Genomic DNA, 26,857 nt, shown 5'->3' with positions numbered 1-26,857 from the left:
TTATGAGCATACTCTTGTCACTTATGCAATACTAATATTTTCAAAATCCAATATTCTCAAAATTTAGTACCTTCATAATAAATGAAAAAGAAAGATTTTGTTTCATATGGCGCGTAATTCTGAATCGTATATAAAAAATAATAAACCTAATTTACACAATTCATTTATTTATTCATGTATTTAAAAAAATAACCTTAAATGTCAAAGAAAATAAAAAGAAACTGTTCTTGTTAAAATAAATAAATAAATAAATGTCTAATATATTTCATGCTAGTAAAATTAAGAAAATTACATTCTGATCCTCTGGAAAAAATTAATTAAAACTAAAGCATTAAAGAATGCAGTATGTACTTAAGTTTATTATCACATGTTGAATAATACACAGCAATTTGAGAATGCATTTATATATAATTTTACAAAACAAGAATATGATATCAAATGCTTTGTTATTATTACAGAAACACATTCAAATTTTAATTTCAAGCGTAATTTTCAATTCTTATAATGGATGTAATAATTATTTACAATAAAAGTACTCATATTTTTCTTTTAATGGAAACTTATCATATTATATTTTATATTGCAAATTGTATCCTATCCATAAACAATGGAAAACATTTTCTAACCAGAATCATTACTAAATTTATGATAAAATAATTCACATTTTAATAACTTATGTTAATAATTTAGAATCACAGAAATATACTTTATTAAAAAAAAAAAAATAATAATGAGTGAACATTTCAAACTGAATGATTATTTTTCTATTGATGCATAATTAAAAAATAATTAATTAAAAGAAATAATAAATAAATAATGATAATGTTATAAAATAATCTATTCTATTTGAATGTTTGTACCAACAATATTACTTGATATGAATACATATTAACTAACAGATGTTACAAATGTGCAAAACTGTTTACATTTAAATACTTTGTACATTAAAGAAATAAAATAAAAATTAATTTACAGATTCATCACTGATAAAATGGCTTTCATACAAAATTTCTTGTTTTTATTTTTTTATAGCACTTGTAATAAAATATAATCAAAGGGCTTAATAATAATTAAACTATCATAAAACCCTTTTGTCAATATTTACACTAAACTATATTTTTTCTTATTTCATTTTATTTTCTTAAATAATTTTTAAAAAAAGTCAATAATACAAACATATATACAAAATTTCACAAAATATGTTACACTCTATCTCTCTTTTTCACAGAACGTTTACTCACACAACGTGTTAAAATTTCTGTAACGTGACCTTTATGGTCAAATATCTTCATAACTTGAGTTTTTGCTTCTTGCATTTGATCTTTAATCACTTTACTCCTCTGAATATTACCCTGAAACAAATATACACATAAAATTAAGTTAAAATATATTCAAGATTTACTTTTTTCTAATAAGCAGTGAAAGATGATAAAGAAACTTATATTGTACATTTAAAAGTTTTATGTTTTGACTTTCTAAAGGAAAGTCAATATTCCTCAACATCAAAACTACCAGTATGGTAGTTTTATTGGTATAAAACTACCAATAAAAATTATTAAGGAAGGATACAATTTAAAAATAATTTTCAATTTTTTCAGGTATTCACAAAATTTTCTTTCAAAACATATAACCGAACTTCATTTCAGTGTCTGTTGTTTTACTATTATTCTTTTTTCACTCCAAAATGATTCAACTCAACAAAATTCACTCAATTTTTTTTTTTCTTTCAGCGATGGATGATAATTAGATGATATGACCTTGCTAAAAATTTACTAGTTAATCAAAGATTGGTATTTTATGTATAAAAGTGATTTTTATTTATATATAAAGTAATATTTTATATAGAAATAGAGTGATCTTACAACAGTCTCTTTGGCAAGGGATTGGGATGAAATATGTGCCAGTAAGAGAGGTATCCCTTCTAAGCACTGAATATGTAAGATTATGAAAACAGCTGCTTGACAATGCTTAAGAGTAGAAAAAGAGAAACTAATAAATAAATCTTTATAACATAACCGAAAAAAAAAATTACAATCAATTACACTGATAAATATTTTGTTTCCCCAAACCCACCTCTCATTTCAGGTGAATTATTCAAAACAAGTAGATGGCACATATAAAATTTTCACTACTAATCAGAACAGTGATTTTAATGGATCTCATGATATTAAATCTAACTCTAATATGTATTAATCATTCAATAATCAGTAAAGGACGAATAAGAAACTGAACTTAAAAGTAATCCTGAAATATCCAACTATTTATTGAAAAAGGAAAGGATCGTTTTCAATAATATAAACAGGTTCTTTTTGTTAGAAATAGCTTTTGGATTTAAAGAAAATTTTTATGTAATTACATGGTAACAAAGTCAACATTATTTTCCCATGAATTCTAGACCTACGTACTGGTGACCGTAAATTACTTAGCGCATTTTAGATGTTAATAAAAAAAATAATAAAGTAATCACATGCATGTTTTATTGTTGAACAGGCCATTTCAAACAGTTCTGTTTACAACAAATACTAACTTCAAACAAGTTCCACATCAGCACCTTTTGTGGCATATAATATGTCTAGATCAGTGGTTCCCAAACTTTTCTAAGTTGCGGCGTTCTTTTTAAATTAAAATTTTTCCATGGTGCCCTATCCTAAGTAAAAGTACAACTACTTGTAAGCAAGAGATAAAAATAAATAAAACTTGTGAATCTTCATTATTTTTTTTACTTTATTAACATTAAATTAATAATTATAAATGTCTTGGTTCAATTAATTATGAAGCATTTACAATATTTCACAGCACCCCTGTGAAGAGGCCACAGTGCCCTGGGGAGCGGCGGCCTCTTCAAAGGGGTGCGGCGCAGTCAGGGAATCACTGGTCTAGATGATATTTAATTTCACACCAAACTTTACAAAGAATATCTGGAGTTAATCCACTAATTACACCAAAAAATGATTCTTCTTTTTAGTTCACTGATATTGAAACCTTGGTTGCATACACTTTGTCTTAGACAAAACCCCCCAAGAAAAAAATTGAATGGCATAATGTCAGGGGATTGAGGCAGCCAGGGAATTCCCTGGATCATAGCCAATCCAACATTGAGGAAACTGTTCATGTAGGTAGTTCCTATTATGTAAACCTTAGCGTGGTGGTGCGTCATCTTGTGGAAGTAAATGTTAGGTTGCTATTGTTCAATTTGTGGAACTGTACACCCCTGCAACATGTATACATAACTAGCACCAGTTGGCTGTGCGAAGAAAAATAGTCTGATCACTTCATAAGCAGTCAATGCACACCAAACGTTAATATTTAGACTACAACATTATATTTGTCAAACGGCATGAGGGTCTTGCTATCCCAAATCTGACAATTATGACACTTAACAGGACCAGAAATGTGGAAGGTAGCTTTGTCAGAGAAGATTACTTTTTCAAAAATGCATTATATTTGTTCACTTTATCAAGTATGTCGATGGTAAAACTGAAACAGCATGGTTTATTATCATCTTCAATTGCATGCACTAACTGAATTCTGTAAGCATTTTAGGCGCTTGTGAAGAACCTTCACAATTGTTGACTGTGGTATCCCCAGTCAACTCGCAGAAGTTGATTTACCTCAATTTCTCTGAAAAGTTTCTCTTACTCGATCCTCAACTTTTGGAGACAGGAGGTCTAGCAGCACCTCTTTTTGTGCACTATACTTCCTGTATCCTTAAACTGCTGATACCACCAGTTAATAGATCAACATTTATTAGGAGGATCACGGTCATACTCAAAACGAAAACATCATCTACAGTAATAACAGATCCGCTTTCATGAAACTGTAGTATGCACATTGCTTTCCTCCGCATGGTAGCCATTGCTCAACTGATGATTCCCCTTATAGTTGCACTGTACCGGCATGTTCATTTAAGGTCATCAGTAGCCCTAGTAACTACACTAATGTTTGAAAAAATCAATCCGCATTGCACTGCTTTGTTCAATTTTTATTAATCCCTAAAATGTGTTGAATAATTTATGTTCACCAGGTATAATATTTGCTTGTGTTGAAATACTGAAATTCTAAGGATCTGCAAAAATCCTTTGTTCTATGTCATAAGAGTGAGAATCAAATCCTTAAAAAGATTGCCTGCATGTTCATGTGAACATGCACCCAACATCAATGAATAAAAAGAACCAGAGCAATGGAAACTTTTCTTTTAAAATTTTCATTGCTCTCCTTTCCCATTGAAATCATACATTTAAATTATTAAATTCAGCAGCAGAAGCATCAATGCTAAACCTTTGCTTCCTGGCAAATAACTTGAGATGTAGACCCTGATCCCCTTTACAATTGCTAATAGTATTAATATTTTGTACAAGTCACTAAGCCTAATTTCAGATCTTTTGTCCAGTTAATTCTGAGCTACTAATCAATATAACAGCTCATTATTTATATAAATACACACTCACGCAAATGAAGGAAAAAATGATTCCCTCCTTTTTTGAATTTATCAATATTTCATCCTCCCTTAAGCCCAAAATACCATACAAGTGTAAGGTAATTTTTGCAAACTTACCATATTTTCCCCTTGCTATATTATCTACTTAGCTGTCAGGAAAGTAAAACCATTTTGTAGGATCTCCAGATGCTGACTGTAACTTTTTGTAATGATTTCCCTCCTCAAAAGAAAAAAATAAGGGCCATAAACATCAAAATTGGCATTACCATAACAAACAGTCAACATGTTGGCTGCATAGCAGGCTCGTATGAACTGTTGAAGACAAAGACTGCCCAGTTATAAAAATCCAGCTCATTGATATAACCAAATAAATAAAAGTGAGTCTTGTAGACTTACTTTAAGCAGAGTGCAGAACAATAGCATTTGCAAGAGATTTAGAAGATCTCAAAACATGCCATATGTTTTTCCAGTTGTCTTCCTTAAATATAGAATAAAAAAATGAAATTTATCTTCTTATTTATAAATTACAATAGGATAGTTTCTGAACAACCATTGTTTTCAAAGACTGGAATTTAAGATTGGTATAAAATTCTCTTTACAATTTGATCAGGTAACTCAAGCAGAAACATATTCAGGAGTTATATGAGGGTAAATCAAATATAAACAGGATTTTTGTTCTTGAGCATCTATAGCTGGTAGGACTGGGCCTGTGTTTCTAGTATGCTTGGGTGGGGTCATTAGGAATGGGGAGTCGGCCATTTTACACTCCCAACCAATTCATCAGTAATGCTCACGATGTTGGAGCAACAGGTGCATCCCTCCACTGTGCAACGCATAATTATAAAATTTCTTGCTCGTGAAGGAGTTCAAGTGACAGAAATCTTTTCCAGAGACTGACTGCACAGTTCAGGGATCAAACATTGTCGAGGACTCATGTGTTTGCCTGGCATAAAGAGTTCAAGGAAGGACGTGAACAAGTGGAAAAATCGGGAACATGATTGCCATCCTCAGACCAGCATTACAGTTGAAAACATTTGCGCGGTTCGAGACATTCTTGAAGAGGATCGACGAGAGAGAGTATCCGAAATTGCAGAACAGGTCAGAATAAGTTATGAGAGCTGTGAAGCTGTCATTACAAATGACCTACAGTTCTGTAAAGTGTGTGCCAGATGAGTCCCGCCTTTTGACTGTAGATCAGAAGTTGAAAAACTATGTAGAAAAATAAATTATATCTGCCTTTTAATTTTCAAACAACCCAGTATGGAGCGGCAGAAGAAAGGGGAAGCAGCCCCAATGAAAGTCAAGACTCGACTATCACCTCGCAAGGTTCTTTCAACCGTTTTTTCGACCAGTGAGGCAGTTTGCACATTGATTTTTTGCATGAGCAACACACAATCAATGCTGCTTACTACTACTGCAAACTGTTGAACTAGATGAGGGCTGTACATATCGCTGGAAAAGAGAAGACCGAGGCTATCCTCCTTCACGACAATGCCAGGCCCCATACTGCAGCTCTAACGGTCTCAAAACTATAAGAAATGCACTGGATTCAACTTGATGATCATCCTACCTACAGCTTGGATCTATTACCCTGCAATTTTCATTTGTTTGGGTCGCTTAAAAAAGTTCTTTTGAGGGCAACAATTTGATGGTGACAAGGGTATGGAGGGATTCATGTACAATTGGCTCCTGACACAATCAGTTTCATTTTATGATGCTGCAATAAGAAACCTTACTTCTCGCTGGGAAAAATTTATTTCTAAAGCAGGAAACTATGTAGAAAAATAAATTATATCTGCCTTTTAATTTTCAATAAATAAATTTTCTTTAAAAATAAAATCCTGTTTATATTTTATTTACCCTCATATATTTGAAAAAACTATAAAAAAAAAGATTTTACTACAATTTGGACATTTTCTGGTATCCAATAATAGAGATCTTACAGGTGGTTTTTTCTTTTCAATGAAGCACCAAAACAGGTAAGAAAAGCATTCTGTTGTAATATCAGATTTATTAATTTTTAACAAATGCTTTTTGCAAATCCATCCAAGCCATAATGGGAACTAAAATAGTAAGACACAGCTACCGAAAGACCATACTATGATCTTCCCCACTTCATTACTGGTGGATATATAAATGAATGAAATGTGTAATGTCTTACTGTAATACAGAGTATTTCCTTACCCTACAATGTCTATATAGCCTAAATACTCTACCTTAATTTTGTTTTTCTGGGGTGTATCAGTTGTACGGAGGGATAACACCTTTTCTATGCATGACCACATCCCAAGATGGTCATACAAGCTGGTTCCCACATGTAGCCAACTCTCACTTTTGGCTCCAAGAAGGCTAAACATATTGAGGGTCTCCAATGTTACTATTTGCTCACTGGTAAGGCAGCGTCTGTTCTCCAAATTAGGGGCGGCTGCGAAAGGCGTCTGTTTTCCATGTTAGGGGCGGCCTATTAACATGGTTGGGCATATGCCTAGGTGGAAAGCAATGGAAAACTACCACCTTATACTATTCTCCAGGTCATACATGATGGTCCTCAATGTTAAAGAATCTGGAGTTAAAGCTTCCCCTCAATTGGTTCTTCGGAAGGGGGAAACAGCGAGGTCACTTGCAAAAAAAATTAGAATTGGAACGTGGAATGTTTTGACGTTACTCAAAGCAGGAAAGTCAGAGACTGCAAAAAGAGAAATGGAGAAGAATAGGTTGGATGTGCTGGGTTTGAGTGTGATGAGGTGGGATGGAAGGTGGGAGTAAAGAGTGGAGTGGAATCTTTTATTCAGGTGGAGAAAGGAGTGGTAATATGGAGTGGGAATTTTGCTGAGCCCATGGATGAGATAGAAAGAGTAAGATATGTTGATGAAAGAATATTGATGTTGAGATTAAAGGGCAAAGGAAAAGATCTAGTGACAATATATGTGTGTATGCCAGCAAGTCAACATCAAGATGAGAAGATTGAAGAATACTATAATAAGATTCAGAAACTGATGGATGGAGAAAGGAGAGGAGCTTGCATTATAGTGATGGGAGATTGGAACGTGGTGGTAGGGGAGGGATCAGAGGGAAATGTTGTGGGAGACTTTGGGTTAGGTATAAGAAATGCAAGAGGGACAAGACTGGTGGATTTCTGTAAGAACTCTTTAGTAATTGACAATACGCTATACCAAGCCCACAAGAGATGCGATACACATGGACATCAAAAATAAATGGAAAGAGGTACCAGATAGATTACTTTATGATAGAAAACAGGTAAAGGAATTGTTTAAAAAATTCAAAAGCATATCCAGGAGCAGATATAGATTCGAACCATAATCTTGGACAAGGATGAAGAGAGTGAATAAAGGAAAAAGAATAGAGAGGTTACATTGGGAGATACTGAAAGATGGAGACAAGAAGGAAAGGCTAAAGAAGAATTATTTGGTAGATAAAGAGAGAAGGGAAGAGGACACAGACCCAAACACAAGATGGATATATATGAAGGAGAATCTAACAAACGCCACCAAAGATGCTGGATAAAATGGATGAGAGAAGAAAGTGGAAGAATTTCAGAACAGAAGAGGGTAAGATGTACAGGAAACTAAATAATGAATTAAGAAGAGAGATGGAAAGGGTGCGGCAAACATGGTTGATGGAAAGGTGTGAAGATATTGAGAAATTAGAGGGTAGGGAAGTTTGAAGAGATGTACAGAGTAGTTATGGAACTGGTAATTAAAAAGGGAGAAAGTAAAACTAGAATGGAAATAGCGACAGAAAATGGGGAGGTGATTGATGGGAAGAACAAGGTTCTAGGTAGATGGAAATGATACGTGGAAGGACTTTACAAAGTTGATAAATGACCAGAAATCCTAGGAATTGAAGATGAATCAGAAGTGTGTGAGGAGGAGTAAGGTTGTTGCATTATGAAGGGAGAGGTAGAAAAAGCCTTAAAGGAAATGTAGAACAGGAATGCATGTGGAGTGGATGAATTACTGGCTGAGCTATAGAAAGGTTTAGGGGAAAGGGGAATTAAGAGATATCACAAGCCTGTGTAATTGGGATATATGAGAATGATGATTGGCCAGAAGATTTCATGACTATTGCAATGGTCCCAATTGAAAAGAAGAATACATTAAAATGTGAGGAATATAGAACAATTAGGCTTATATTGCATGCAGCTAAGATACTACTAAGAGTGTTGAATGGGAGACTTTGTGGAAGACTAGAGATCATTTGGGGAAGAGCAGTTTGGGTTTAGAAGAGGGAAGGGAACAAGGGAGCAATAGGGTTAATAACAGTGATCGGAGAATGATATTTAAAAAAACAAAGAGATAGAGAAGAGAAAGATATAGAGAAGGCATTTGACAGAGTAGAATGGGATAAATTGCTGAGAATATTAAAGGAAAAAGGAGTCACTTGGAAGGAAAAGAAATTAATAAAAAATCTGTTCTTGGCACAGAAGGTAAAAATAAAGATTGGGAATGAGTTATCGGAGAAAAGAAGACTTGGGAGAGGGGTGTAGCAGGAATGTTGCATGTCACCGACTCTGTTCAACTGTTACCTGGAAGCGATAATTGAAGAGTCTAACTGGTAATAAGGGTGTAAATATTGGAGGAAGGAGGATAGAGTGCATTAGGTTCGCTGATGACATGGCAGTATTGGCAGAGAGTAAGTACATGAGAGTAAGTACAATATAAAGAAGACAAAAAGCATGATAATTACCAAATCAACCAAAAGGGCAACAATTAGGATTGGGGGGAAATAAAGTTGAGCAAGTGGCATCCTTAAAGTACCTGCGGTGCATCATTAAGGAAGATATATGAAGTGTGATCAGGAAGTTAAAGTACGAACAGCTAGGGCAAAGGAAGCATTCACCAAAATGAGGAGTTCTATGTAGCAAATTAGATCTGCAACAAAGGAAAAAGCTTGCAAAATGTTTTGTGTGGAGTGTGGTCCTTAATGGGGCAGAGACATGGACCATTAGGAAGGGAGAGGAGAAAAGATTGGAGGCCTTTGAAATGTGGGTTTGGTGGAGGATGGAAAAGATAAGCTGGATAGAGAGAGTTCGGAATGAGGAGGTGCTTCATAGAGTGGGAGAAGAGAGGGCGATTATCGAAATAATAAAAAGAAGAAAATGCAGTTGGTTGGGAAATTGGTTGAGACATTACTGCCTGTTGGTGACAGCATTGGAGGGATTTCTAACAGGGAAGAAAGCAAATATCAGAAACAAATGAAGCTGGTAGACAATATAAAAAGGAAAGAAAGTGACTGTAAAATGAAACAGATGGCACAGAATCGAGCAGAATGGAGGGCGGCCATGCGAAAACTTGGCTTTGGGCACAACACATTATTAATTTTGTTTAGATAATTCCTAAAACAAAATTGAGTGTTGTCTAAAGAAGAGATTATGTAAGAGATAGAGCAGAATATCATTATCTGCTCAAACAGTGATTCCTACGCTTGGATATCAATCCTAGAGCAATTATCATAAGTAAAATAGTCTTAATAATTCTAAGGAAAAAAAATATAGGCATATCTGAACATAGAATTGCTTGGAATGTTTTTTAATAAACTGATTTTGAGATAATGATATCTAAATAATAATTAAATAATGATAATATATAATGATTTTTCTGAAAATCTAAGTTACTCATCAATTAAAAACAATACCAAGTGAGAAATGATAGTATTCAAGAGAATTTTTTATGTATCTACTTCAATGGATTAATTATAATTAACAAAAAAAATTCAAAAACTCATTGTCGAGGGAAAAAGACAGCATAGGCTCATAAACAAATATTTCAGTTACAAAACATTTACAGAATTGTACAAAATGAAAATCATTCAACAGTTCCATCAATAAATTTAAAAGAATTTTACAATTACAGTAAAATAGAATAGAAATAATGAAAGAGATTTAGGAAAGTAAAAGATGTTAATAAAATGATATTGAAGAACTAAAACCATTCTATAAAAGTAGCCGGTTTAAAACTGATCACTATTTAAAAAAAAAAAAACAAAACAAAACTAAACTGATGTTACATAAAACGAAAAAAATGTGTAAATATAAGATGATTTACCTTAATAAGTTCATTGACCCTGTTAATATCTTTATCTAACTGATTTCCAGGCTTCCTTTCTAACACTTTTAACATTGCTGTGAGCTTCTCAAAAACTTCAGTCTCTAAATCAGACTGTAAAAAGAAAAAAAGAAACGGTTTTACACTTATTTCAAGTTTTAAAGTTAACAGTAATAAAGAATGAACAGCACTTGATCATACCTAAACAAAAAATGTATTTTATGTAACTGTTAATTATCAATAAAATCTTGAAATTTGAGTTGCAATCAAAATATTCTGAGACTAGTAAGTGTAGAACAACAGGTATCATACAACAGGTATGATGGGAGCACATTGTACAATGACTTTCATAAGTCAACATGCATGTTGGCGGTGTTTCATACATTTTAGAATCTATTACTAATGCAATGAAATATTTGCAATTTCATTATGAACCACAAGAATAAAAAAGACAACATCAAATTCTAGGCTAAATTCAGGAAATCTAAAACAAAGATCTTTGAAATGTTTTAGAAAGCATGTAGCAATGAACTGATGAACTGGGTAATTTGTTTTGAGTGGCATCTGAGCATAAGAGGTCAGAGAGATTGACACCCACACTGTGTGTGTCCTAATATCCAACTTTGAAAAAAAAAAAGAATAAAATTTGACAACTAATTTGTCAGGTTTCTCAGCTCAACATATAGAAAATTTCTGCTATCAATGCATTGGATGGAAGAGCACAGGCAATTTTCATGTCTGTTTCACAGTCATATACTGTGTTACTGCTAAGTTTGTGACCATGCTCCTGAATGCTGAGCAGAAGGAGCAATGTCAACATTTGTTAGGATCTCTGCAACAAGCCTGGATGACCTAAATTTCATGCCAACAATTAATTAAAAGCAGTATTTGGATCAAATACCAAAATTCAGCCTTTGCAGAGGAAGAAACCACACTATCCAAAACCAATGAAGGCAAGGGAGACGAGTGTGACCAATTAGAATGCTCACTGTTCCTCAACATTTATTACATTGTGTGATGTGAATTCCTCCCTGAGGTTCAGACTACCTAATGTAATGTTCAGGGATATGTGAGGGAGATTTGACACAAATGACTTTAATTCTGAGATGAAGGCAATTTGGTGTCCATCAAAATAATGATCTTACTAGTGCAATTTCTTTCTGTTCTTCAAGAAGCTCAAGTTGAAAGATCACTATTTTGATACCAAACAAGAGATCCAGTGTGAGTTACAGAAGCTGTTTGACACCTTTAGAGAAACAAGACATCTTTAGAATATTTCAATATCAAGAGAACCAGCAGTAGTGAGTGGTATATCACTGCACAGAGGGCAATTTCAAACAGAATGGTAACAAAATTTAAAATCAGACACCTTTTTTATACACCGTCTCAGAATTTCTTGATTGCTGAAAAGGAAAAATACAGAATTCACATTTCTAGATGCACTTTTCATCTACTGAGACACTTCTAAAAATGGATGGTTTTTCAATTACCTGAAAATCCATTAATTACAATATTAGGCCTACAATCCTTTTTGCATTATTTTATGGAAAAAAAACCTTTTCCTGATTTTATCTATTAGATCCCTCTTTTACACAACTTACAACAATTATCCTACCATGCTATAGCACTGAAAGAAAACAGTTGAATATGACAGTCTATAACATTTTAAAAGTTCTGTTATAATCAAGTCTTATAGTAAGAGGTTTTAATAAGAGTGAATCTATTCAGAGCTCTAGAAGCTAACTGTAATATTTTCATACATTCACGCTTGATCTCAACTTCACTGTCTTGTTTACAATATAAAATACCTGTAAATATAAAACAAAAACATGCTTTAAGAAATCATCACATTACACAAAGTTCCATGCTTCACTTGTTCAGTACATATTCTATAGCAATACTATGTTTCATGGTATTTTATATATATGTGCTTTTATTTTTCTTGATACTGGACTTTATAGTCCAGTAATTAAGAATATGTAAGAACTCTGCTATCCTTGTGCAGTTCTTCAAACCAGCATGTTGTTTTCATTCCACCATTATTAAATTCCATTGGAAGTGGGGATCCAAAATCTGCTATTATCTATCATGATAAAATAAATCTAGTTTTATTTAGTTTTTTAAAATTATTTTTATTTCTTCATACAGCGTACAGTAATAAAATTTTAAAAAACATTTACAAGACCAATGTGAAACTGTGCATGTTATGAAATTATGTTTCATCACGTAATAAACAGCCATGCATTTAGAGTGATTACACTTCTACTACATCAGAATATCTTGAATCTCCAGTTAAAAGAGATTGGGCTGAATGCAATAGACTACCAGGTAGTATGTTCCAACACCTATCATAAATAGTATTAAAATTAGGATCTTTCTGACATTCTAATGAAAAAGAAACAATGCTGTCAAGCAGCATAATGCATATTGTACAGAGTTATAAAACCATATCACTTTACCTGATATATATATTCTGTTAATAAAAATAATTTCAAAGTTCTTCAAGAAATTTACAACAGAAAGCAACAATGTGTTTTTTTTTTTACTTCAATATTTTTCTAGGAAAAAAAAACATAAAAATAATGATCAAAATCTTACAGAAACTGTCAAGTATAATAAATTGACTATGTCAACATATTCTGAACTTAGATTTTCACAATAGCATAACAATGTTGACAATAATGTGCATTACTTATCAGACACTACCTGCAGACTTAAAGGTTAATATTGGTTTATTGCAAGGTACAAATATAAAACTAATACTATCATCATACAACTAATACCACCACCTAACCCTAATAGTATAATAGTAAGTCCCATGAATAATATTTATTGGCTATTTAACTTATAAGAGTAAGAGATAAATTACAAGCAGTAAGTCATTAAGAGGGTTAAAAATTCACATATTTTGAGCAATTATTAAAATTCATTGTCTATAAAAGATATTTATTTAAATAAGGATAAGTACAGTATTTCAGAATATGATTAATTACACAGTAGAATGTTAACATATTTTCTTTATATTGCTAATTTCTGTGGGAGAGCAATAGAATCTTTGCCTTTTATCTGGAAGATTCCAAGTTTAAATTCTAGCCAGGCAAGCTGGGGGTTTCATAGGCTGAAATTCATTTCCTACCTTAACAAAAAAGCAGTGGAATAACTAACTGGACCTAATCCTCCAGAAACTGGAGAGAAATAAATATTTAAAAACTTTCTAATTACATAAAACAAAGAATTCTTGTATTAAATAAATAAAGGACTGATATAAATAAATAAAATAATTATTTAAAATGTAATTAGGCTTCAGATAAAAACTTTTTATAGTTGGCGGTTTAAATTATTTAAAAAAATAAAAGTGACAATGAAAAAGCGTTTTTATGATGTTTTGTGTACTTAATACAAAAACTTCTTTCTCCTATGACATGATTTCTCTGGATCATAACCAGCTGATACACATATTAATAAAAACATAATATTAAAAGCTACTTTAAGTGTAGCATTTTATAAAAGATATTTCTAAAGTAAAGACTGCTGGGAAATTTCTGTCTTTAAGGTTGGTGAACCTGAGTTGTTCATGGTCATACTAGTAATGTAAACACTGCATTGTTGTCTGCAAGTTGTTGTGTTGTAGTATCTTCGATTACTTGTAGGTTATTACATTATAAAATGAATAAGAAAATCAATGTTGACTATGAAATACATGGAATCGTATGGTTTTTAAACCATCAAAATGTTAAGCCGGCTGAAATTCATAGGCAGTTGGTTGCTGTGTACGATGATAATGTAATGAATGAAAAAATGTCCAAAAATGGTGTGAAAGGTTTAGAAATAACAGAATTAATGTGCATGATGAAGAACATTTGGGGGAGGCCTTCGATAATCACAGAGGACTTGTTGAAATGCGTCGATGAAGAAATAAAAAAAGATAGTTTCTCAACGATTTCCAATCTGGGCCTTCTTTATCCTGATGTTTCAAATTGGTCGTATTGTTCAACACCATTTAGCATTCAAAAAGGTTTATGCACGCTGGGTGCCGCATGTCTTAACAGAACATCACAAAAAAATCCCAATTGGGATCTGTTTTAAAATTTTTAATGCGCTCCACAGAAAAAGGTGATGAGTTTCTTAATTTAGTTATCGGCGTTGAAACATGGATTTCGTATTACACACCAGACAGAAAACAGCAGTCAAGTGAATGGTGTCATCCTCAATCACCAACTAGACCAACAAAGTTCAAGCAGCCATTTGAACGCAAACTGACGGCCACAGTCTTTTGGGATTGGTTTGGCATACTGCTGATTGATTTCATGCCACATAGAACAACTATAAATGAAGAAACCTACTGCGAAACTCTACGTAAATTACAAAGTGTCATTCAAAAATAGCAATATGGGCAGCTGACAAGACGGCATTGTACTACTGCACGATATTGCACGTCCACATGTTGCAGGTCTGACACATGATTTACTTGTATGGGAAATTTATGATCATCCACCATATAGTACAGACTAAGCTCCTTCTGATTAGCATTTGTTTGGGAAATTGAAAGAATTTTTAAGTGATAAGCAATTCGCAGACCACTTATAAATGCTGAACTTAAAAATGCTGTTAATCAGTGGCTAAATGGACTGGCGGCAGAAGAATACAAGGGTATATTGAAGCTAGTGTATTGCTATGATAAATGTCTTAATTCATGTGGCGTTTATATATAGTAGTATAAAGTATGTAGTTTAAGCGAAATAAAAAATATTTATAAAGTTTTCAGAATAGATTTTTTTACAATGAAACGGTCTTTACTTTAAGTTAACTTCTTGTGTATATAAATACACAGGTATCCCATGAAGAAATTTCAGGACATGTTCTACTGGTGGGAATAATGTAAAAAGTTCATATAAACATAGTCTGGAAACGCTTTATTTTCAAATTACAGCTAGCAAAATATTTCACCTAGATTTCAGCCCTAATAAAAAGAAGCCCTACTACTGTAATTTTAGGGACCTAAATTAAACAGTAAACTTGGTGGTTTCTTATGTAATTTGAACTGTGAAATAGGATAAAAAAGGTTCCATAACCAGTAGTTTTTAAGATATCCGATGTAAAACACAAATTCTGTTGTCAAAAAACAAGTTTTTTTTAGGTTCATAGTACAATGGATTTGTTAAATGACTAATAAATGCAGAAGATTTAATAACAAAACATGTAGAGTATTTAATTCTAAGAAAATTAATGTAAATACAACTAATAAAAAATAAAAACTTTTAAAAATCAATTTTTTATTGGAGCAAAACAGACAAAAAATACACAGAAAATCTTATTATTTTGTAGCTAATAAACATTATTACCATTAATAAAGCAAAACCAAAAAATAAAATACATGAAATGATAACATAATAACAAACCTCAGTTACAGTAACTGTTTGAAATTCCCTCTTTCACAGTATACATAGCACTCTTATCTGATGTAAAATATTTCCACTGGTTTTACGACACCAAATTTTGCGTTTTACAGATATCTTAAAAACTACCAGGTTGGTCTAGTGGTGAACGTGTCTTTGCAAATCAGCTGATTTCAAAGTCAAGAGTTCTAAGTTTCAAATCCTAGTAAAAGCTGTTACTTTTATATGGAATTGAATACTAAATCGTGGATACCATTGTTCTTTAGTGGTTGGGTTTCAATTAACCACAAATCTAAGAAATGGTCGACCTGAGACAAGAAGACTACACTTCATTTACAGCTCATACATATCATCCTCTGAAGTAATACCTGACAGTGCTTCCAGAGGCTAAACAGAAAAAAAAGTGCAGTCCCGGAACCTGTTTTATTTTATTTCACAGCTCAAATTAGATAAGAAACCACCAACCTTACTCCTTAATTTGGGTCCCAAAAATTACAATAGGGCTTATTAGGTAGGTTTCATAAGAAAGCTACCTGTTGTAATGAGTACCATGATTCAACTTCCAGAAAATTTTAACACATCTTCGCGTTTCACATCCCCCCAGACCCCAAAACCACCAACAGTTCAAAAGTTTATATATACATTTATAAATATATATATATTTCACTTTCTTGTAGACACAATAACTGCTGTAATTTTGCGCCAATCCCTTTCAAATTGATACATAAAATATAATGACCCAAAATTTCGATTAAGTTCATTAATGGGCAAAATCAGACCATGGGGGTGGAAATGGGAACCTTCCCATTTCGAAAAAAACAAAATATCGCTATAACTTTCTTAAGTAAAATATTGAATTTGTTTTAAAGTTCCTACTATTCTTTGAATAAGGGCCTAAATAAAGTTTTTTTGATATCACCAACCACTGGCTCAGGGGGTGGGAAAATTTCAAAGATAAAAAAAAGTCATAACTCACTTAATAGACACAGTATCGAATCAGTTTAAAGTGGTCGTTACTCCTCTAAACATTACCTAAAACTTTTGTCTGAAACAATTTTTGATATGACTAACTTTTACAGCAAGGGGTAACCAAAATGTTGCTGGAATTGTAAGAAGATTGAGCTTGTCATATGCTAAATATATGAAACTTTTTTCACACGCAACCATTGCTGTATTGAGTAAATTTGAAGTTCTTAACTTTAAGGTGGAAATCTTTTTATCCCCAATTTAGCACCGCTGAAATCTACCTCCACCTTTTGGCATTGTCAAAAGGGATTTTTTTTAATTAGAAGAGCTGAAATTCAAGCAAAATTTTTTTCTAGCTGTAACCCAAAAACAAAGCATTTTCCAGACCTGTTATGTGAAATTTTTTATTTTCATCAGTAGAACATATTCTGAAAATTTCCCTGTTTCTTTATGGGAACCTGTATATATATATAAAGTGGGATATATAAAAAAGCAAATAAATGTATTCAAATCCCAGAAAATGACATAACAGTATTATTATTTATCATCTGCACACAACATATACATTAAAATTAAAACTAACTACATATAAAATAACACTCTTTGAACCACATTATACATACTACACAGTAGATAAAATAATTCAGTTAACCTTCAATAATTTCAACTCCTGAAACGAAAGCAAGTTTAAGAACATTCATTGGACAATTTTTGTTCCCATTTTCTTTTCTATAAATTTTTGTGAAGCCCCTTGTCAATTAACAGTCAATAACATTATTTTCTCAAAACTTTAGCCAAAGGAATCAACTGAAGGGTGAATTCTAGAAGAACTCTTAATTTGTGATAACAATAAAACAGACAAATTAATCCCTGATGAACACATAAAAAGGTAACAAAATTAATAGGCAGGGAAAGTTTATTTCAGATTTTTAATAAATACATACCACATCCTCCATTTGTGAGCTTAGATGATATATTTTCCAACCAGCAATTTTTTGTAAAACTTGTTTCTGATTTGCTAAATCACTAACAGTAGGCCTCCTTTCATCTTTTGGTTTAACATCTGAATATCGAAGGAAATGATGATGTCGTGATTTCCATGTATGTCGGTAGCTATTGAGTAATGAGACAGTCGGCCTCTTTGGTACAGTCTTCGGTGCTACTATTTCAACTCCATCTTCTGAGTCTAGAACGGAATTAAAAAAAAATAAAATTAATGATATTTCAAAAAACAAAACTAATTATCCATGAAGAGAGGATAAACAAGTTAACTGACAAAACTATCAAGAACTATTTAAAACACTACAAGATTTATAAACATCTAATGCATTTACAAGGTACTATAAGAAAATGGTTTCATAAATCAGAGTTAAATAACATGGTTGGAAGCAAGATCACAAGTTCAGTACATATTAATTTAACAAACTACTTGTAATACCTAACTATATCAGTTCTTATTTTTAATTTTTTTTTTTGCAGTAGTTTGTTCTAATACTTATAACTAACTATTATGCATCATAAGAAATTTATCTCAGATTTTATTAACAACTTAGCAAAAATTCAGATGTAAATCTGAATGATGAAATAAAAATTTCAGATATTCTATAATGAAAATCACAATGGTATCACAAATTGAATATTATCACAAAATAAAAAATAAAAATTTGAATGGTATAAATGATTTAAAATCATTAAACCTATAGTGATGAACAGTCTTCACAGTCCTAACCAATCAAAATAGACTAATGCACAATAATCATAACTTACACTAATTATGAGATCAGATTGGAAAGTTGGAATGCAATATTAATAAGAAAAAAAAGTAAGAAGTTAAAAAATGATATATTATTGTTTATTTTATTAATAACAAATTGTATGTGATAATCATACTAACTTTTCTACGTTAATTTTTAATCTAATGAAATGAGTTATATGAGACTTTCTTACTTTCTTTTGGTTCTCTCTTGATTTTCTCCTCTGATATAAATTCCATTTCATCTTCACTTTTAGGCTCCTGCATCTGATTGCCAGTACTGAAATAATATAAGTGCAATGCCAATTACAAATACTAGAAGATTAATATACTGAAATTTAAAATAAGTGTGAAATATTTTTATCACATCTTTATTTAAAATAATATAATATAATTTAGATAAATATATTTATCCTTACAGGTAATTTTGAAATAGTCATAATAAACAACATAATATTTATAGTATGTCCTGATTGGGGCAGAAATTTAAACTATCTTAACACATGTTAGGTTGACAGAGAGTAGTTTTTCCAATGAAAATTATACGTCTCTTAGATATCATTAATAATTGGGTTTTAAGTGATAAAAGACTAGTGTGGTGAACCTAAGATGAAACGCTGCTACATTTACACTCAATTTATAAATAGCCAACACATTTACCAACAACTAAAGATCTAATTAAATAAAGTTGTACATGATGTCCAGAAGAGTTTGGATATCACACAACTCTTACTCACTACTTATAGAGTAATGTTTATTATAAATATGGATTCATAAAATAATCTACATAATGATGCTCTAATTTATAGTCCTTGTAGTACTTACAGAGTAATTTCACTATCTTATGTTACTCTATAAAAGGTCGGTATATAAACCTACATAACAACTAACTTTGTTAAAATCTAAATCTAATTTCAGCACTAATTATCTGAACTATTGGTATCTCCCAGGAAATAGATATTTTGCACAAAAATCTTTTCAAATTTTATTTACGAGGTCTGTTAGAAAACAACCGAACATTTTAATTATGCGCCAACAGAGAAATTTAGTGACGTGTGGTTGACAGCATTTTGTTCTGCACACACCTCCTCTGTAACAACATGTTCTTGGATTGTTGATATCTCATTTAGTTTTCGTGTTATTGATATTTGAGTACAACGTGTTTAGGTATTATTAGTGATTTTTGTAATGTGTAATTTTTGAGAGCAATGATACAACATAAAATTTTGTGTAAAACTGGGGAAAACTTTCACCGAGACGTTTCAACTTTTGATACAAGCTTATGGAGGTGATGCTCTGGGTCATACGTGATGTTACGAATGGTTTTCAAAGTGAAAACCATTTTAATGGATTTAAAAGTGAAGATGACCCTAACCAGGAAGGCTTTTGACTTTAACTGATGACACCCACGTTCAGAAAATCAACAATATGGTGTGTACAAATCGTTGATTGACTGTCAGAGAACTTACAGAAGAGGTTATCATCTCAAATGGATCATGCCATGTGATTTTGACTGAAAAATTAAACATACATCGAGTTGCAGCAAAGTTTGTTCCTCTTTGATGACCAAACAGCAGAGAGAACATCGAGTGGACGTTTGTTGGCAGCTTCTTGAACAAGCCAATGAAGATGAAACATCCATGCAAAGGATCATAACGAGAGACAAAAGCTAGCTGGGTTTACAACTACAACATTGAGACAAAAGTTCTATCACAAAGGATTTCCACACCCCAAGAAAGCACGTCAGTCTCAATTCAATGTCAAAGTGATGCTCTCTTTTTTCTGACTTTAATGGAATTATGCATTTTGAATTCTTGTCTCATGCTGAGTGAAATAGTGAACCGTGCATACTATCATGGCGTTTTACAACAAAGATGTGAAAAAATCTGCAAAAAGAGACCAGACTTGTGGCGAGATAACTCATGGTTCCTTCACCCCAACAATGTGCCCACACACTCAGTTTTGTCCCAAAAATCAGATGACTGTCCACCCTCAGCCACCTTACTTGCCAGTCCCGGCTTCTTGCAATTTTTTCTTATTTCTGAAATAAAAATCAGTAATTCAAGGAACCATTTTGAGACTATTGATGACATTAAAGCAAATTTGTCATGAACCTTAAAGGCCGTTTCAAATTAAGCTATCCAGGACTGCTTCGTGAAGTGGAAACACGGCTGAGAAAAGTGTGTGAACAGGGGAGGGGGGGAGGGGAGTATTTTGAAAGTGACAAGGAACAATAATCTGTAAAATTAATAATAAAGATTAAAAAATAAGTTTGGTTATTTTCTGAACAAACCTCGTACTTTAATACTTGTTCCTTAAAATTCTTTATTAAAAATTATCAACAGTGTCAATCACAAAAAACTGAACCTGCAAGATGGGGGAAGATAATTACTTGAAATTTAAAAAGATTTTTATGAATGTTGCAAGTAACTTAAATCTATTCAATTTAATTTTTATCATTTGAAATTTTCTGCTAAAATGCATTTAAGTTTTCATTAAGAGGGCAAACCCATAGATTAAATATTTTAAGTGAAATAGCATATGTCACTATTGTAAATAGTTGTCTAGTTAAAATATTGTCAAATTTTGCTAAAACAGGTTATGCTGTTCATGTGTAACTCCGTATTAAAAGTATAAATACAAATCACAATAACAGGCCCAAATTGAAGTAAGAAAAACCAATGAAATAAAAGGGTGTTCTGTTTTTGACAAAAATATGTTAGAAAAAAACTATGGTACAATAATATTTTCTATTGAATAAATAAATTAGACTTTTACAAATGAATTACCATGATAAAATACAGAAATTTATTAAAATTTCACTTCTATGAATGACACAGCTGTCTCTTTCAGTAGAAGGTTTAATTAGCGATTCAAAATAATAATTGCAAAATGATGCTTAGTTATCCACCAGGTAGATAAGTTTACACCTAAAATGTCTTCAATCTCTCTATAAAATCTCTCCTAGCCAAATTTGATACAAAAATCAAATTTATCAGTTCAGTGATTCTTTGTTTTTAAGCAGACATCTAAAGAAACATATATATAGAAATTCTGATTTTTAATTTTTTTAATAATACAAATCACTCACAGCTGCTGTTTTCTTGGCTTCTTTCGAGGGCTCATTTCGATAGGAGGAGGATCAGGGGGTTCTTGTTTAATGGGAGGTGAATCAGGATCACCAGTACCAAGACCAGGTGAGGAAGTAGCAGAGATAGTTGTTGAACCACCAGACGACTGACTGCCACCATTACCTCTTGACTCCGGCCTCTTTGGTGGTGATGGTGGTGAAGAAGGAGGTACAACAGTTAATGTTGATAATAATGGTGTTAGATTCTTCTGAGCTTTCAAAGGTGATCTGTAAATAACATAGATAGTATAAATCTAAAAGATTTGATAAACCATCACTTACTATATTTTATTTTAAAATTTTAAGTATGAAGTTAATTATTCATTATCAATTCATAAATTACCACTTTCCCTAAATATAATTATTTGGAAAATGATGGAATTCAGATGCAAGGATTAATTAGTATTTGGTGAGAGAGTTTTGTAATACTGTACTTACACTTTATTGTAAAACACGTAGCTTGTCTGTAATGTTACTAGGGCAGCAACAATTAAATCCACAAACTGCTATCATTCATCTAATTTTAAACTACACAGAATATATTATGATTCTGATTAGAGAACTACAAATTTTACTTACTACACCCAGATTTAAGTGAAACTGTTAATAGTTAACGACATCCCAACCCCGTAGGGGAAGACACCCACCTTGTGATGTTACCAGTCACCACACCATCCCCCTCTGTTCTGAGCCCTGAGGGGCTTTACCCGAGGTTGCCTTTAGATCCTCTAACTGATTACATCTTACAGTCATCAGCCAGGCCTCAATCAGGATGCCATAGATGTAAATGCCTCTACAGACATTTGCATCAGTAAAATACAAATCAAATTTCGCCTTCACATAGGCCTCAAATGGACATCTTTACATCCAACCTAACATGATTCCCTCAAACTAACTAACTGAGACTGTGAAAGCACGGACCCCGCGCCTAGCCTAAATTTGACAACACTGTTTGTGATTGCGAATACATCAGAAAACGAACGAGTTGCAAGTCAATCAGTGCTACACTCACACCAAAATCATGTTTTACACAACATAGAAATTCAGACCTACAACCAAATAAGTTGACCAATTTAGGTCACCCAACCTCATTCCGGTCTGTGCAGGAGCTGGGGACAAACACTGCATTCCCACCCAGTCCCATCATGGAGTCTCGTGCTGCATTACCAAGTCATAATCAAAGACCGCCACCAGCGGAACGAAGCCACCAACGAGCTACCATACCCTGCTTGTGGGAGCCCCAAATCCATCACAAACAATACCAATATAACTGTGGCACAATGCCACTGCACCTACCTCCAACCGATCTGTACCTAGGCCAGAAATCTAGCCACCCAGAATCCTACCATGTTCAAATACCTCGATTAAACTCTCTCTGCAGAAGAAAACCAGCCACTACAGACCACTCCTCATGGATCATCCAGTTAATACAGAGATCCAGAAAGGAATGTACTCTCTTAAGTTCCTTAACAGCCCGTGAACATATGACCTCATGTTGGGGACAGACATAGAGGACGTGGTCCACTGTATCATCAGTCGCACTATCCGGGCAATTGACTCGAATCCACCAAACGAAACCTAGCCAAACTCACCCAAAAGGCACCATGCCTGATGAGAAACTGTGTGATATACTGATTGAGGGAAACCCATTTAATTGCACCTAAATCAGACACTATAGGAAATATACCATGCATGTAGCGACCTGTGGGGGATTCGTCCCCCACAATGCAAGGCTTCGGTCTTCAATCTCCAGCTTTTGTTCTGACATCAATAGGTTATTTACTTTGAAAATGTAGCGCTATGCTCATTAGCCAAGATATCTGTTGGTTTGGCTCTGGCTATAACAAAGACTGCCTACCGTGTGACTGTTCTATAACCGCCTGTAACAGCCAGCAAGAGGAGTCACTGGGCCCACAGCAAAATGCTGTATAACACCTAAAATCCAAGCGGTGAGCCCAGACAGGTGCAGCATATAGCATAATAGCCTCACTGACACCTTTGTAAAGGATACGCATGGTACGGTAATTCAACCCCCAATCGGGATGAATGACTACAGATTCCATAAAAAGCATCAGCGGCCTTTTTTGCTATGTATTGTAGATGTTCCTTGAACTAAAAATTCTCATTGGATAACACCCAGTACTTTTGAGCTGTAACGTACCGAATGGGGAAACCAGCCATCCGAACCTGATTCGTCAGGAAGCAGCCAATCAGCCCTTAAGCAACATCATTGTGGTTTTCTCTGGGTTGAAAATCATTTTATGTTGGAGACTCCACAGCCAAATTGTCCCACAAGCATGAGCAGGTCGGAACAATACTTCTTTATGCAGATCCCCTTCAATCAGCAGCAGTGGATCGTCAGCATAAGCGATGATATGACAACCACCTGGCAACCTCAAATTCAATACGGAATCGAATTCTACAATCCAAAGAAAGAGACTCAGAACACTGCCATGAGGTCATCCTTTAGTTAGGGTCTTACGAACCTCCGAGCTGCCATCATGCAGGGAAACAGTCCGACGGCTGAAACAACTTGAGACCACTTCACATACATTTCATGTACATTTATGCCACCATAAATTATTAAATGCCCTGGATATGTTCAGAAAAATCCCCAATACATATTTACATGAACTAGAGGAAGCTATATCCATCACCTCATGACCTCAGTGCTCTTGATTGGTCAGAAACCATTCTGGTTGTCCATTAGCAAATGATCAGTGACCAATCTAACATTAATACGCAAATATACGACCTTCTCAAAAACCTTACCAATCACAGGCAAGAGCGTTAGTGGACGGTAAGAAGAACTAACAGCAGGATCCTTATCGCCACCTTTGAACAACAATACCAAGTCTCCACACTTCCAACACGCTGGAAAGTGGCCGGTGAAGGCATTATAACAATTAAGTAATTGGTAGTATTTCATAAGCCTTATTTTATGTCTTTTTATAAATACAGTTCAATTAAGATATCTCTACTAAAAGTAAACCTAACATAAAATAAATATTTCAATGGCCTTTAATTGCTGTTCATTAATACTTTGACTTCATATGAAGCAGCTTTGTTCTTTGTTAAGCGTTTATAATTTCTTTCATAAGCTGGATTTGTTTTATTCATTATTGTTAGAAAATATATTTATAGTTTTTCTATTTTCATCTATCAATTCCTAAGGAACAAAAATGGAAAAAACTTTGATAATAAAAAAAATAATACACAATTTTGACCATTTAGATATCTACAATTAAAAAAAAAAATTATCTAAAATAAGAAAAAATTGCCACTACATTTAAAATTTCTTTCTAAGTGCTTTTTGGCAAAAATATTATTTAGATTGATGGTAGTATACAATATATATTTCAACAATACATGCACAAAAATCTGCCAAGTATTTTTGGTTTACAAGATTATTTTATAAAATTCAGTTTTAGAATTTTTTATAAAGTGGACCTTTTTTTAATAGAAAAAATAATTATGAAATAAGATTGAAAAATGAATAAAACAACAACAATAAACAAGTTACACTAAACAGGTAACTCATCTGAAAAGTCTACATAAAAGGGCAATACACTAAAAAATTGAAAGAATTTTTTTTTTTTAATTACTAAGATATTAAATAATTTATAATTTTTTAAGTGAATGTTTAGTTATATATTATTACATAAAAACATTAATAAAAAATACTGAGCAGAAAATGTACAGCAGATGCTGCTTATTAGAATCACTAGGTAACTGAATAAATTTTTGGTTTGGTAAACCAACCAAACTACAGGAAGTTTGTATAAATTTCTTTGTGTAACAGAATCAAGAATTGGTTTATTGAATCAACATTTTAATATTTTATGTTTATTTGTTATAATACAAAATGGATTATTTATGTTTATTGCATTGCATTATGTTGTTTATGCATTACTTTAGTACCTAAAGTAAGTTTATTACTCAAGGAAATGGGTCATATTGTACAATGGTCTTGCTGCTAGCTCGCTAAAGATAAACATCGCAACACCAGACTTCCATTGGTAAAAGATGGCAGACTTAATATGTGTACAAGCAGTGCAGTACACTTCAGGCCATTTGTCTTTCCGTGCATTATATCTTTCTACACAATGTTTAAATATTTTAGTTTTCTTTTTGCATGTGCTTCAACTGTTAATGTTTAGTGTTACGTACTATTATTTCATTGTGATCATTTGTGATTTTGTCTGTTTGTTTATTTTTTGTGTACTCTACTGAAATTTTTGTGAATTTTGAAGCCATGTCATATAAACCTACGGATTTAAATTTATGTGAAAAATTAGAAGTTTTAAAAAATATATGATAAACTTTCTACATGTAGTCAGCAAGAAGCTGCAACAACACTTGGACTTTCTCAGACTTCATTTACTCATATCATTAAAAGTAACTGAAAGAGGAAACACTATTATTGTAAGAATGAAAATGTTGAACATGCTTCAATAAAGTGGTTCAATGAGGAAAGAAGAACATCAAATGTGCCCATCAGTTGTGGAATCTTAATGGTAAAAGCAAAATAATTTGGTGATCATGATTTCAAACCAACAGATGGTTGGGTTGGAAAGAGAGAAAAATATTGTTTAAAACAATAAAAAAAAAATGAGTTTTTAATGTGAAAAATTGGATGCTCATCAACCTGCTTAAAACCAGGTAATATTTACAATTGCAATGATCTAGGATTGTATTTCAGAGCACTTACTGATTTTTCATTATGTTTTAAAAAAATTGATAAGTAAAACGCAGAAAAACCATATAACAGTTCTCTTCACTTGCAACATAAATGGAAGTGATAAAAAGAACTCCTAGTTACAGATAAATTAAAAAAAGTCTAGATGTTTCTGTAGAATTTCCTTGTCTGTAAGCTACAATTCAAACAAAAAAATGTGTGGATAACATCTTATTTGCTTTCTCCGTTTTTTATTAAATGGAATGCAAAATTAATCAGCCAGAAAAGCAAAATAGCTTTAATTTTAGACAATTGTATAGCTCATACGTCAGCAAGTTATAATTTAAAAAGAATATAATTTTTTTTACCAGTGACTACAACAGCTTTAATACAGCCCTTAGAAACTGGAAGTTTTATATAGAAAAGAAATG

The 26,857-nt window shown here is 32.7% G+C and overlaps 1 protein-coding gene across 2 annotated transcripts in view; it reads right to left on the bottom strand.

The window, feature by feature from the left end:
• Nucleotides 1–1,001: 1,001 nt before the first annotated feature.
• The window catches only part of LOC142320247 (uncharacterized), an 86,534-nt gene continuing 60,678 nt past the window's right edge, over nt 1,002–26,857 (bottom strand). For both annotated transcript variants that reach the window (XM_075357947.1, XM_075357948.1), the window contains 5 exons: nt 21,710–21,976; nt 18,813–18,898; nt 17,810–18,051; nt 10,504–10,617; nt 1,002–1,352 (listed from right to left, as the gene is read on the bottom strand). In XM_075357947.1, the coding sequence (XP_075214062.1) occupies nt 1,203–1,352; nt 10,504–10,617; nt 17,810–18,051; nt 18,813–18,898; nt 21,710–21,976 (859 nt within the window). In that variant the 3' untranslated portion in view covers nt 1,002–1,202. The remainder of the gene's footprint in view (nt 1,353–10,503; nt 10,618–17,809; nt 18,052–18,812; nt 18,899–21,709; nt 21,977–26,857) is intronic.

Source organism: Lycorma delicatula, chromosome 2, assembly GCF_047948215.1.
Source record: "Lycorma delicatula isolate Av1 chromosome 2, ASM4794821v1, whole genome shotgun sequence".
Lineage (NCBI taxonomy): Eukaryota > Metazoa > Arthropoda > Insecta > Hemiptera > Fulgoridae > Lycorma > Lycorma delicatula.
This window is presented reverse-complemented; position numbering and strand designations above follow the sequence as displayed.